At 38.0% G+C, this 15577-nt stretch overlaps 1 protein-coding gene across 3 annotated transcripts in view; it reads left to right on the top strand.

Moving 5' to 3' along the window:
- The first annotated feature begins 911 nt into the window (after positions 1-911).
- Positions 912-15577, top strand: part of GLP1R (glucagon like peptide 1 receptor) — a 116021-nt gene continuing 101355 nt past the window's right edge. For all 3 annotated transcript variants that reach the window (XM_039337108.1, XM_039337107.1, XM_039337106.1), the window contains exon 1: positions 912-1065. In XM_039337108.1, coding sequence (XP_039193042.1) covers positions 985-1065 — 81 coding nt within the window. In that variant the 5' untranslated portion in view covers positions 912-984. The remainder of the gene's footprint in view (positions 1066-15577) is intronic.

Genomic DNA, 15577 nt, shown 5'->3' with positions numbered 1-15577 from the left:
TTTTAGACACTTCTAAATGAAACTGACATTAAGTAGTAATTCTAATTCCTGCATAGGGTGGGGAGGCTGACAAGACTTCATCTTCCACTCTTTTCTGTGTTTGCATTTTCTCCACTGAGCCAAAAGTTTGACTTTGAACGCTACTAGTCAGAATATGCTGTAACGGTGCCTATCATCTTCGGGCATTTTGTAAGTGGGGCTGAACAAGGTTTTTCTGGGAGAACTTAGACAAAAATATTCTATTTTTAATATTCTTATTTTATTAATGAATTGTAAAATTATTGGATAATTGTCTTAGAAGAAAGGCCCTTCGATTGCATTAATCTTAGGTGCCAAGCGTTGGAGCAAGAACATCCTCACAGTGCATTTTCAAATTATAAGATTCGTCATTGGCAAACTAGCACTCGAGAGCAACTGCCCCGAGCCTTGAAGGATGGATTAACAAGCGGTGAAATGTTTTCTCTTCCAAAAAAGCAGTCACGGAGAAAGCTGCATCGATGGACCGTCGGCTTCGATGGCCTGGAGCTCCCCGTCAGCCAGAGGAAATACCAAGCTACTTCGAACAATAAGGTGCACGGCTTGTTCGCTACCCTAGGTGGCCGCGCGTGGGAATGAAAGGCGAACCAGGGGCGGAAACTCGAACGCGCGCGCACGAGGCGTGTACCTTCCGAATGGAAAGGGACAGCGAGGTTGGGTCTCGCGGTTGCCCTTCGGTTTCTCCCAATCCAAAGGCAGCCTCCCCCCGCCCCACCCCGGGCGCCTGCTCTGTCTGGAAGCGATTGGCCGGAAAGCCACGTGCCGAATGAATTGGGCTCGCGCTCTCCCCCCCTCCCACCGCTCCCCCACCGCCGAGCTTACAAATGCGGCCGAGACCGCGCCACAAAGTTCACTCAAAAGTCTGCGGCGCGTTTGACTGCGTCTCTCCGCTTGGAACTAAGGCCAGCTCTTCTGCGCGGCTGCTTCGGGCAGTTTGGCGGGGCTAACATGCCCTCGGCGCTTTCTGCTCCCTGGAAGAGCTTCGCCTTGGCGTTGCTCTTAAGCACGGGGGGAGCGCCCTCGAGCAAGGTGAGCAGGCGAGGTGACTGGGAGAGAGACAGCCCCCCCTTCCTCTGAGCCTGAGGACCGATGCGGGGTATAGGGACTGCATGGATGTTGCAATCTTCTGCGGTTTCGGGTCTCCCGTTGGGTTTCGTGAGGCACAGAGACGATTGGCAAGCCCTTGCCGGCTCGCGATTTGACAGAAAAGCGGAGGTCAGCTCTTGCGAGGTTCTTCCCCGAGGAGGGCGCCAAGTGCTGGAGCTAAAACCCCTCTTCGGGTGGCTAAAATTGGAGGAAATCCTTCTGCAAACTTTTGCATTGCCTCCCCTGATATTCCCATTCTTGCTCTTCGATCTTCGAGAAAAAAACTCGGGCCAATTAGCTGCCTGAGGCGATCTCTCCAGCCCCCCCCCCCATCAGTAAAATGTAGACAGCCAAGCTATAAAAGATTTGGGAGGACGACGTGGTAAAGGTGGTGGGATACTGTCACTTATTAAGTGTAAACGTAAAATAAGGTTTTACGTTAAAAACTAACAGCTTCCCCCGGTTTGCTTTTAGAAAGTTTGGCAAATATAAATTTGTTCAAATGCAGTTTCGAATTCTAGAAAGTATCAAAATTGAAATGATGTGATTTTCCTAAGTACCAACTTCACTTGTTTGGGTAGTGAGGAGAAGTAGCCCTTGTTTTCAAGTAAAATGGCTCCTCTGATGTTCTGACATTTCCCTAAGAGCCACCTGAAGAGTTTGCCCCAAGAATTATCTTCCTAAATATCAACCTTTCTGTTTCCATAAGGTTTCAAGTTGTATATAAGGTCTAGTATTCAGGAGTTTTTGTAAGAGCTACTCTGGGTGTTTCTAGATAAGGTTTTCCATGTGCATTATCCATTGTTAATAGCATTTGATGAACTCCAGATGCTGCCTTCAGTCTAAAACCATCCTATGATTTACCCCTACTATTTCTGTTTTTTTGTTCCATGAAATAACCATCAGTGAGGAAGAGAGAGAATAAATATTCATTATTGCTGTTATCTGTCTAGAAGCCTTGAGTTGAATCACTTCTGCTCTGGCTTATCTGAAACCTAATATATTCAGACTGTTATTAGCCAGCACATGAACATCACACAAGCATATGAATTTATATGTTTTTCCCCCTTTGTATCATTTCTGTATAATAGTGTGTTTTAGAGGGGTACTGGTACTGGAACCAACTAAGGGTAGACACTTTATGTGGAATCCTTGATGCTGGATTGTTTTCTTGGAGACTTTTCATTACCAAACCAGATAACATCATCAGTGCTAGAAGAGAGTGGGATTTGCTCTTATTTTATGTCCTGGTTGCCCTGTCAATGACGGTAGGAGTGGTCTTGGTAGTTCTTTGAGGAACTCCACACCATTCAACTCTTGAATTACAAAAATTCTCTTCTCTTGGGACTTTAATGTGATTCAGGATGGGGGAAATTGGGCACTTGGTTTGTTAAGAAATAGCTGATTTTAAAACAATGCTCAAAGATAATTTTAATTTCTGAGCATTGCTTATTAGCAGCAGAGAGATCCAATGGTTAAGGTGTAGGTGATCCAGTGGTGGACTAGGAGAAGGATAACCCAGGTTCTAGTCTTCTTTTAGGAATGGAAGCCAGCTGGGTGACTTCAAGTCTGCAATTCAGTAAAGCAAACACTAGGAATAACAATTTGGCAGAAGCATCTCTACTCGGCTGTTGTCTGTGCTGTTGCTTGTCTTCAGTTTACTAGCCGTGTTTGCTCTAGTTATTTATAATTATTCTTTCTTCATATAATTTCAACTTAGGTCAAACTTGACTTGAAGTTTGTTTCCAACATTATTTAAATTAGAATGAAGTGATATAGAATAGAAATTTATAAATAACTGGCAGCTCTTTTTTTAAAAAAAGTATAGCATTTCTTAGCATTTTGATTGATATGGAACTAAGGACTTCAAAATGCTAGGCTTTACATAGTTAAAATTATTTTTATTTATTCGTTAAATTTTTATACTGCCTGACTCCCACACACTTTATATATGTGTATTACATGTGGAAAATAATTCCAAGGCAATGGGCAAGAAAAAATCTCATGTTATTTTAGGAGTTTCCCCATTTAAAACTTTGCAGAGTAACCAAAGTTTACTGTGGAGAAGATTGAAATCCAAATTGCATCTGGTTTGTGTTTGTATTGGTGACTGATATATGATTATTGCTTTATCAAATCAAAATAGAAATGATAGTTCTATTATTTAAAAATGTACATTATATAGAAAATGGTAGAAAAAATCTGTTTATCAGATTTTTAAAAATATATGTGTGATAAGTAACCTCACTGATTTTCTAATAAAAAAATCATAGTGAAACTAATTATAATAGAGAAGATTGTGAGAGAACCTAAATTTTAAATAGAGCCAAAAAGGGTAGCAGTTACTTGATCCAAAGTTAATCTTTATCTCTTCCGAAGTGTTACTTCTATATTGCAGTGTGAGCTAAATCAGAACATTAAAAGGCAATGCATGAACCCAAAGCTGGATTGATAGCCATGGACAGCATTGAAAACAAATGATTTCAAAGAGCAAAAAAGATTAAATTTCAGCAAAATATATGATATGCTTTGTTTTAGACATGTTTGGAATTTGTGTGTAAGAGACGTATTTATAGAACTTGTGTTTTGTTTAATGCCTATCAGTAATGGTAAAAAACCTGAGTATTTTAAGGTATTACAACTATACTTCCCTTGTTTTATTAAATATAAATACAAATAAGTATGTAAGAAACTGGGTAGTATAAAACTAGGATATCTTCTGAACTTTTTGGGAATTGTCTGCAGACATTGGAGTTTCTTAGAAGAATTAAGAGTGAATGAGAATTTAATACAGAAATTGAAGTAGAGAAAATAAAGACAGGATTCTGCTGTTGAATAATGGGAAAAAAGAGAATGTGGTAGGATCTTTCCTTAGAACAGTTTCTGCATCTTGTTTGTCTTACAGGGAATTGCATTATTAAATGAGAAGATAGAGGAAGATGCCACAGTTGACCAAGTCAGAGAATTAGGACATTTTATTGACAAAAATCAAGTACTGTGAGGTGTTGAATGTGCAGAACAAAATGTAATCAACACTATGTTCAATTTCTTTAGAAGCACAGTCTCAAGGTACAGACTTCCTTGACAAGACAAACTCATGAGCTGATACTGGATAAAGGAAAATTTAGGTTAGTCAAACAGTGTTGTAGCAGCCCAGGTTAACTACTGAATGAGAACAACTTGGAATGCCTTTTATTTTTCATCTTTATAATTATTTAAATTCTAGGTACAATGTTGTAACTAAGTTTTTTGACCAACCAACTTTTCTTTATTGGATTTTAGCAGTATTTTTGGTAACATATCCTTACCTGTTACTTGGTGCTGTGAAAATATTTTTAAAAGGCTGCATGATTTAAGTGCATAAAAAGTACCAATATCAATTAGTTTGTTTGAAGACAGAAGTCTCTGATGCCAGCCTCCCACATGTAGTAATTGCAAGCAACGCCCACATATACTAATTGCAAGCATAACTACCAGATTTGCAGTACAATTCTATAGGTGCTTACTGAAAAGTAAGCCACATTTCATTTAGTGAATCTCACTTTGAGATAGATTAAAGGTAATGCTTGAAGAAAGGTATTCTACTACCTCTATATTAAAAGTTTATTCTTAATTTTTGTTTTAAAAATATTTTAATAAAACTATATAACCCAAACTTTATTTTATTTCATGTACTAATATGAAGGACAATGCTCACTTTTAGTTTATTTAGAAAATGCATATGGCTGTCCATTTTAAATATGGCTAGGAAGTATTATTTATTTATTTATGAGACTTATATACCGCTTTAAGTACGAGCACTCTCTAAGCGGTGTACACCAGTAAGCAATGTATATATAAACCTCAGAAAACAAATATTTACATTGCCCCCAACAATCTGGGTCCTCATTTTACCTACCCCGGAAGGATGGAAGGCTGAGTCAACCTTGAGCCGGTGAGATTTGAACCACTGACCTGCTGAACACAGTCAGCTAAAGTGGCCTGCAGTACTGCACTCTAACTGCTGCACCAGCTCGGCTCAAAGTATTGTCTTTTTCATGATCACATAATTATCTTTCTGAAGATGTCTTAAACATATATACTCCTGCTGCAGTAATTATTGTGTTTAATCAGTTCAAATGAAAGATGTAGTAAATGGTATTAAATTGGAGCACTGCAGAAAGTTCTTGTTTCTTCCTGCATAATTTTATTTACATCATTAGTCACAGCAGGTGGCAGCATCTAGCTTGCCTTGGCTGATTTCAAAAATAGCTAAGCAGGGTCAAACATTGTTAGAATCTGGATGAGAGACTATCCAGAAAGCTCAGGATTACAGGGTAGATTCAGAAGTCAAATATCCCAGAAGATAGCAGTTGCAAGCCACTTCCATTCATATGAATGCTTAGCTGAGTCTAATGTCAATGAATAGTCATCTTATCTTTAGTTTGTTTAGGTAATTACTTTGCCAGTATTACATATGGTGGTGTTTAAGCATGTATTTGACTCTCCACAGAAATATTTTAAGTGCTTAATTCTGATGGATTTCTTCTACTGAGAACTGAAATAAATGCAAATTTTGTCTCTTTAAAGTTTAAATCTTTTTGTCTTCCATCCAAGAATTATCAGAAAATGCATGTAATGAAAGTTGGATCATGAGCACAGTGCTATTCTTTACTAATTATGATCAATTTAATGTGCAAAAACCCCTATTTAAATCTGAAAAAATCAATTTGTTAGCAACAAGCATTTTGTAACTGACGAATGAATTTTCTTAGAACTAGACTATATTTCCAGGACAACAGATTTAATTGGGAGTTGGGTAAGCTTAGAGTGGTGAGATCAGCACAGAAAGGTAGATAATTTATAATGTGCATTGCTTTTTTGTTGATTAGCTCAACTGAAATAGCTAGGAAAATATTAAAGATCACTAGGAAGACTCTACCATTCTAAAGAAAACATTCCTTCTGCGGATGTTCTTGTATTTTTAAAAATTATTTGGGAGGAGAACTCCTCTTTTGGATAGAACAAATGAAGGATATACACAAAACAGAAATAGTGTTTATTTTAAACTCCAACTAAAATACTACATTCCAGAAGTTCTGTTAACCCAGCCTGAGTCAATCATAATTTGTGGAAACAAACTCAATAGCAATGTTTCAGCCTTGGGAAATAGAGGGATTCAGAAGAAGCTCCTTGCATTGCAAACAACTGAATAGTTAATGGTCAGCAAAGAAATACCAAAAATTCTCACTTTTTGTGGCAGACTAGTAGAAGATTGATGCATCCAAATCTGGTAACACAGTCCTAACCTTTGTTTGTGTGTGTTAGAAAAGTCATTTGTATTGGTGTGGAAAGATACTTCAATTGAAAGGAATGTGATGACTGAGAAACTCTGTATTTTTTGTCTCCCACGTTTAGAACCACAGTCTCCTTCAAGACAGGAGGTCATCCTTGCAGAAAAAAATACATTAATTCCAGTTAGTCCGCACCTAAACTTTTAGTCTTGCAGGCAGAACCATGAAATGTCCCTCTTCAAATCTATAGTTACACTTTCTTTTCCTATTAGTTTCCATGAACCAACAAAAGATTTGTAGATTCAGAGCTAAAGAAAAAAAAAAGCTACTACCCGTCAGAAGTAGAAAATATTCTTCCTGTGTAGGTACTTTCATTTAAACGCTAAGTGTAAATAACACTAGCATCATCAATATTCAGTGGCAAATAGGCTGGTTCCAGTCAGTGTTTGTGGGCAGGGAGGGAGGACTGTTTTGTCTTCCTATTTCTTTAGAACACCTTTGTGAAGCTGCTGGGTGAAATCATCCAGTGGCATGGGTTGAAGGAACAATAGTGTGTAGTGATATTCTGTTGTTTATCCCAGCGTTCTTTCCCAGTGTTTGGAGGCTATGATAGTCTATGGGAAAGAACAAGTGAGCAGCTGTGGTTTTGAAGTCATCCAGATCTGGAGGTTTTCCATCTGTATTTCTGAATAGGGTAGCATCCTCCAGATAGAGTTGGTACATAATCTTGGATTCACAATTCTTACTCAAGCAAATGGTAGCTATGGTTGGGGAAGCCTATTCACAAATCCATTTTCTGTATCAGTTGTGCCCATTCCAGGATTGGAAGGTCCTGTATATGTCACTCATGGAGCTGCCCTTGTAGAGCATTCAAAAGCTGCAACTAGTTCAGAATGCAATAATTTTGGGGCTTCCGTAGTGTGCTCTGTTCTGTACTTTCATGGCTAGTTGTGTTCCATGTATAATTCAAGGTACTGATTGTCTCTTGTAAAGCCTTACATAAATAGGCTTGGGTGCTTGTCTTAGATTTTGCTTATCCCAGAATATAGTAGGTTTTTTATGGGCATGATCTGGGTCCCTTCCTTGAGGCAGTGTTATCTAGTGGGACCCAGGAGATATGCCTTCTGTCACAGTGCCTGACTGAGTTGTATGGCTGTTGGATTTGAGTCTTTTTGAGGGCTGTGGCTTTAGTGTTAAGATGCTTCTTGTTTACATTTTAGGTTTTATATTATGGTTTTAATTTATTTTTAACTGCCCAGAGACACAGGGTGGTGTGGGCAACCATATAGATTGTTTAAATAAATTTTGCACATCTCTAGAATGAACTCATTGCCCTATGGAAGTTATTGCAAAGTGCATAGTTGGATTTGCTCCTACTTATATCTTTAAAAGGTTGTATTTTGATACACAAAGACAGATGTCAAACTGCCAGCCTGCGGCCGGATGCATCATACCAAAACCACGCCCACCCCATTGCCAGCAATGGAAAAAAAGTCATGATACGTCGCGACATGTCATGTGACATTGCGAGTTTGACACCGCTGCACAAAGACTTTAGCTAAGTGATGCATAAACATTTTATTGTGAATTGGCAGCAGTTTTTCAGTGCAAGACTCTGTATAGAAATATGCACAGCATTGCAGTATCCATGTATGGGTTCTGCTAATTTTATTTTCCCAAATTTTAAGTAGCAGAAAACTACTGTGATAATATTGACTATGATGATTGATAGTGGTCTTTAAATAAATAGAATTGTCCAGAGCAAATTCATAATGTAAAATTAAACCTTCATTACTTTTATTGGCTACATTGTTCTTTTGCCTGTCACATTTTAAGAACCTAAAATGACATTAAATTCTCATTAAATTCCAAAATCTTTTCCCAGAGAAGTGGAGAGTGTTAGTATACTACTATTGTATCAGTTCTTTTGATACAAAGTCCTGAGTTTAAGGAGTGTGGGGAGGTGTTTGGGTATTTTTTTTACAGAATTTCAGGTTTGCTACAGTTGTGTTGCTAGCCTATTTACTGTCTTTTCATCCTCTGACAATATCTGGTTACTTTGGTTCTTAATCTGATTTGTTTCGTTAACAAATGCCTATATATTGGATATATTTGCATCCTAAATGAAACCTTGCCATTGCATTATAGATTATATTGCCTTGTTCTTCTAGGAGTACTATTTCCATTGTAAGAGCTGCTCCTTTACGTGCAAAATAAATTTATCTACAAACCAACTTATTGTTAAATGAAATGCAGAGGTGTTTGCAGACTGCTTTGAGTCAATAAAATAGGATCAGTTGTCAAGAAAAGATATAGCTCTTGGCTTTTTCGTTACGATTAAACATGTGTATCAAGAAAAGGCAGGAAATAAAACTGCTTTCTTCAGATATATTTGTGATATTTAAAACTGAAATTGTATACATTTGAGGCAAAATTGCACAAATGCCTGGGATAATTCAACCTGAAATATTACAGATCTTGTTCTAATCCTTTCTTTTGGTTGTTGAAATTTCTCTAAGACAAGCATAAATGTTTGCTTGTTTGTTTATATTTCATGTTTCTAGATGCTCTTCTCCCTTGATGGGTGCTGGACAATGTACAAATGTTATTATTTAGTCACATATTTTGTTTAAATAAATGAATGTAGTAACTATCAGCTCTCCTCTTTATTATTGCCTGAATTGGAATACTGACAACTGATGGTTTCTGAACAAATCAGTAGTAATATATTGCATCTGTCTGCAATGCTTTTTTGTCTTTTAACATTGGAAATAGAGTATTGTTATAATGCAGGCATGTCAAACTTGCGACGTCACGTGATGTTGCGTGACATATTGGGACTTTTCCCCCATTGCCGGCAATGTGGTGGGCACAGTTTTGGCGTGACATATCCGGTCCACGGGCTGGCAGTTTGACATGCCTGTTATAATGTGTTCCTCCAGAGGATATTGAAATTGTGTTGTGCTGTTCTGAATTTCATGCTGTTTAGAAAAAGTAGCTCAGTTAATGATTAACTTTGAGATTTGATATACCCCCAGACTTATGCTGTACTTTTATGCTTATTTTGTAGTGTTGGTATCATGATCTACAAATTAATATTTATGTATCTAAATGTTAGTGTCAGTTAGCAAGTGAAGCAAGACATATACTATTTCCTTACTGAAGTAATACAGTGTGCTGTCCCACTCACACACATAACTGTGGTTTAGTGGGTTTTTTTAATATTCCCCAGCAATTCTCTTCACCAGAAGTCCAGAACTATCCCAATTAAGTCCAGCCAAAAGCAGACCAATGCTAGTCTACAGAGCAATGGCCAAAGAGTCCACAAGGCACTTGAAAGTTTCTCAATCAAAATAAATCCACCAGGCAAACTTAAATCCGCAATGCAAGAGAGTTCAACAAGGCAAGAAAAGTCCAGAATTTCCAAGACAAAATCCAAGTAAAGGTACAGTATCAATCCAAAGTGAGGCTAGAATCACAACCACCAGAAAACACACAACTAGGAAACAAAACATATTGCTACCAGCATTGCCTCCATATGTCTGCTGTGTTGAATAGCTAGCTTCCAGTGCAGCCCATCAAGAAGGGTGAGGCTTTCTCCTCATGAGTAATTTGGCTGACCTCTGCTCCTGCCTTTTCTCTACCCTACGTGTTCTCGGATCAGGTGCAGAAGGAAGTTTCTCTTCCTCATGCTGCATGCTTTTCCTACCTGGAGCCTCTGGACTGTTCTGCTGCAGCTGTGCTTCAGCTAACTCCCTCACAGATGCTGCTTGGAGCCATTAATCAACTCAGTTCTTGACCTGCCAGGAACTGGTTCATTCTCCCCCAAGCTGACATCTAGAGAGGTATCTGGGGAAGCATCCAGGGGAGTAATCATGCAGTGATGGCAAAAGATGAAAAGGAGTATCAAAATACAAAATACTATATACCATGTTTTCCTGAAAATAAGACCTGTCTTATATTATTTTGCCTCCAAAAGAGGCACTAGGTCTTATTTTCAGGGTTGTCTTTCCCCCCCACTGCCTCACCTTGCAGTGGCAGCAATAACAGCCCCATCCAGCAGGAGTCTGCGTGGCCACTGTCAACCCACTTGTTCTGTGGTCGCTCGCCGCCACTTGCGTGCATCACCTCTGGCCTCTGTTTCGCTTGCAGAGGCTTTCAGGAAAGGATTCTGCAGTCCAGAATGGAGCTCTGAGTTGATGCACACGTCACTCCCCCGGCCACTATTCTGGGCTGCAGAGGCTTTTCCTGAAGACTTCTGCTGGCAAAACGGAGGCTGGGGACAACACGCGCAAGTGATGGTGAGCAGCTGCAGACGAAATGGGCCAGCAGCAGTCACGCAGGCTCCTGCTGGATTGGGCTGTTGGTACCAAAGGCAAGGCAGGTGTAGGGATGTGGGGCGCTTGGCTGGTGGTCCTAAAGTAAGTGGGTATGGGTCACGTGGAGCAGGTTCACCTGCTCACCCCCGCCCTAGCTTGATTTTTATGCATATGCCTCACCCTACCTCATGCAACCAGATGGTGGGGTAGAGTGGGTGGGGTCTCAAGTATGACTTATTTTGGGGGTAGGGCTTATATTAGGTGCAAGTATAAAAATCAAGCTAGGGCTTATTTTCCAGAGAGGTCTTATTTTCAGGGAAACACAGTAGCACAACTTTATCTTATTGGAAACATACTTTTTCCTTTAAATAACAAGTGTATTAAGGTTAATCCCTGTCAGAAAGAGAAAGCACAGAATACCTGCCTTTTAAGAAATGCCAATGAAAGCATATAATTCTGGTACAAATCAGTGAAAAATAACAATATATTCCATTATTTTTAGCTTGCTACCTTTTGCTCATTTCATTAGTAAAGAAAGCATGTGAGATGTGACTACTTTGATTCATTAACTTACATTCTCTTTAATTAAAAGATCTAAAGTACTCAGTTTATTGTAAGCTGTATCTTGCAAATGATAGCAACTTTCATTCAGTATAACTTTATCTACTATGATTGAGCAGAAACTACAACACAGAAACTTTTGGTAACAAAATTGTTTTGAGCTCTATGCTCAGTTTTGTTTTTCAGCTCTGTAGTCAGTTTACCTTCAATTTACCTTCAATTTACTTGAATGCAAGTTGATTGTAAAACATTGGATTGCAAGTTTTTAATCAGGGGACATGTTGACTGATATTTGCCAATGTGCTTTTCATCGTAGGAGCAACTGAGGATAATTTTTGGTACACAAATGATCAGAAGTAAAGTGATCCAGAATTTCGTTTTGCTTTAAAAATGAAAAAGTTTGAGTCCAAAATGTATACAACTGTATGAAGCAATTTGTTTATCAGTTCATCAGTTATGATCAAGAACTAATAATTTGCATCTAGAATGTGTCCTGTTAGAAACTAAATTCAGAATTCTATGATTTTGTTTGTATTGCAGCCACCCAGAGTCCTTGTAGATTGGGACTGATAATAAATATTGTAAAATGAGAAAACAATAAATTGCCACAATTTACTTTCCAAGACAAGGGAACAAGACTAAAGAGGAGTTTGGCTAATATGGAATTATTGTAAGTAAAGAGGCAAACAAGAAATGATCCAACTAAGCCAAGAAGATAGTAATTTGGAAGTAGACTCGCTCACAGTTTATTACTCTGTTTTTAGTAAGCAATCAAATATATATTTTAATGGGTATATAAATAAAAATCCAAGTCCAATTCTGATTCAAGTTTGTTAAGATTTTGAAATCAGCCAAAGCTAGCTCAAAGGTATAACAATTCTTAGAAGAGATATACACCGCATCAAATTTTGGAGGTCTTAATTACAAACAACAAAAAACTATTGACAACAAAACTACAGTGTGAAGCCTAATAAAAGTTTAGCAAATGCAAAGTAAAGTGTGCATGTATGTGAGCATGTCTGTCTCCCCCCCTCCTCCTTTCTGGAATGTAGTAGAGTTTTTTGGGGGAAACATAGTGAACTGACACATCTCTAATGATCAGAGACAATGCTGAGGTGGAGGCCAGCAATTGGATTGTGAGCTCAGATCTGTGGAGGTTCTTCAGATAAAAGAGAAGCCAAGAAATCACCACCATGTGCTGCAGAAGAAATCCACAGGATTTAAAGGAACCTGTGGGTGAACTGTGGATAGAGTGCCAGGAAGAAAGGAAAAGAGTCCTTGCAAATTTTATTCTGGTAGTTATTGCTGACTGCAGGGGGCATGCTCATCTCCATTTTGAGGCCATGAGACCTGTTTATTTAGCATTTGCATGCTTTTGAACTGCTAGGTGGGCAGGAGCTAGGCAAAGACGGTCACGTGACACTTGGGTCTCGAACCCAGGCTGTTGGCTTTCCAGCTGACAAGCCCAGTCTCTTTAACTGCTGAGCCATCGCGCCACACAGTGTGCCAGGAACCAGGAAAAAATATCAAACTCTCAACCTTACGTGGAGCCTGCATTAAAGACACTGGATTCTACCAAGCTCACTCTCTAAAACCTATTTGGATATAAATGGTTTGACAGCTGCAGCAATCTTCAAAAAACAGAGCAACTAGACACTTGGTGAATGCCACTTGACCCAGGATGTAATTAAAGAGAAAAGTAACAATCTTAATTTGTTTCTTTGGAATTCTAGAGCAAAGAATAGCATAATCAAAGGGTGATGAAGAGAATGCTTTCCTTACTGAGGACTCAGTGATGATGGGTGTGTCCTCAAGTCACAGTAATCATTAAAATCAATAAGATCATTCTCTGGATAGTATTTGGGAGATTGTAGATAGCTTTGGGACTCAGAAATCAATGATTTTATCATTTTATTGTTTTATTTATTTATCTTGCCTTTATTATTTTACTAATAATATCTTGCCTTTTACTATTTTTACTAATAACTCAAGGCAGAGAATATATCAAACACACTTTTCTTCTTCTATTTTGCCACAATAACTCTCAGTGGTGAGTTGGGGCTAAGAGGGAGTGACTGGCCAGATGTCACCTAGCTGGCTTTTATGGCTGAGACTACAGCTCACAGTCTCCTATTTTCTAGCCTTTTTTTAACTTCATTTGCTCTATCTATACTATACTTCTGCCTTGTTATCAGCTGTTTATTGTGAGGAATTGTATAAGAATTAGAAAGCTGACCTGTGAAAGACACAAGTTGAAAGAAGATTGGATATTTCAGCAAAATGACCTATCTCCAAATCATCAGTAAAGCACTTACAGGAAAGGAATTTAGGAAATATGGTTTGCATATTATTGAAAATCTGTGGAGAGATTTCAGTCGTGCAGTGCTTGCAAGAAGACTTTAGAATATTTTTGAGCAAAAAGAGCTATGCAAATAATACTGGGGGAAATTCCCAAAATAGGCTATAGGAAATATTTGCAAGTGAATTTTACCACAGAACTTATCAAAGTGCTGACTGAAAGGGTATGCAAATTTTGTACCTCTCCTATTCATTTTTTTAAAATTCAATCTGTAAACAACCACACTTCTGCTGGAAAAGGTTAATCTATCTATGTGGTCCCTAAGAATTAACATAAGGTTGATTCTACATAATCAAACAACTGTCCATCAATAGAAAAAAGAGGTGTTCAAGTTTATGCAAATATGTGTTTATAACCATCCAGAGTTTGTATCAGTTCACTTAGGAATTTGTGAAAAACACACCATGTGACTAAACCTTTGTAAGCAATTATATTCTTTATTAAGCATTATTTCTATTGAAGTATTTTTATATAGAGGTTTGATTGGTAGACATATTGGCAAATCCTGGTCTGTTTTATTTATTTAGTGAGAAAAATTTTCCCAAGCAAACACACCTACATTGCGATTCACTAACATCCTGGGCCTAATACTTGGGGAAAAAGCAATTCTTAACTTATCAGAAGCCCTCTGAATGTGAGAAAGAAGGCTGTACTATGGCATAGAACAAAGATAAGAAAGCCATTTTGTATCTGTGTAGATGTGAACACATAAACCTATACAGTTTGGTGTAGACATTAAGTTGCTGCACTAGAAACCGGAGACTGATGTCCATATGGGAAGATTTGATAATATATGTCTGTATGTATGTGTGTGTGTTGCTGTATTTGCCTTTGTCTCTTATTTCTGCCTGAAAGTTGCAGCTCTTCATTTGCTTGTTCTACTCCAGTCCAACTATTGCATAATAAATACATTCTTAATCCAAAATCTGCTTTTTGATGCTTCTGCCTTTTCCATTAAGATGGGTATCTCTCTACAAACATTGAAGAATGGCTCTTAGCTATTGATAGACCATTATCCATCATTAGCTCCCACTTGATAAAACATCAGTGACCATCTGAGTCTATTAACAGAAAATGAATGGGTTAGATGTCACAAAAGTATGGGAATATTTACATGTGCCTGCATTTTCTCTGGCTCCTGTTGTAGTCAAGATTTTAGCTATGGGAAGTACCGGTAAATCAAACATCAAAACTTCATGGGCTGAGCTGCCAAAACATGCAAAAGAAAAGAATCTGATGAGTCATTCTCTTCTGAGACCTCTGTTAGCTATAGAAAACCTAGAACAGTACTGCAGTAGCTGTTGTTTTCCATTTTCGATATCTTAGAGGACTTGAGTCTTAAGGACATTGCTTTTAGAAATCTGTGTTATTAACACCTATCTGATAGTTGAAGCCTGATGCCTGGATAAGGTGTCCCTCCCTTTTCTAAGCACTTTAATTCTATTTTAATAGAAGCAAATGTAACATACAGGAAACTTGTATGTTTATGACAAAAAATATTTTGTCATAAACACTGTGCTTGAGTACATAATAATGTATTAAACTATAGCTGTTGAAGAGAAGAAACATGGCAGATGTTTCTCAGATTTAATTATGAAGCACATATTTCTTCTTGTTCACCTGATAATACTGCTTCAATGCCATAAGGAATCAGCTATGTTTAACAGCATCTTTGAAGGATAGTTATCCAAAAGGTGCTTTTTCATTAGGCAACTGAACAAGAAAGTCCAGTTGCCTGGTGGAAAAGCATATTTGGGATAACAATGACTTGGATGACTGAGAATCATCCAGAGAATAAATATTTGAAAGATAGTGTATTTATTTACCATGCAGGTTTTAATAATCCTTTATAATTATCACTTGTCAATTCTTTAAAATGTATTTGATTTTAAAATGCTAGCCACTACTGAAAAAGCTGTCTCTAATCATTTGCAGATTCAAAT

Source organism: Crotalus tigris, unplaced genomic scaffold (genome assembly GCF_016545835.1).
Source record: "Crotalus tigris isolate CLP2741 ecotype Arizona unplaced genomic scaffold, ASM1654583v1 scf7180000017668.6805642782:7212621, whole genome shotgun sequence".
Classification (NCBI taxonomy): Eukaryota; Metazoa; Chordata; class Lepidosauria; order Squamata; family Viperidae; genus Crotalus; species Crotalus tigris.
Note: the sequence above shows the minus strand (reverse complement) of the source record. Positions and strands in the feature narration are given on the sequence as shown.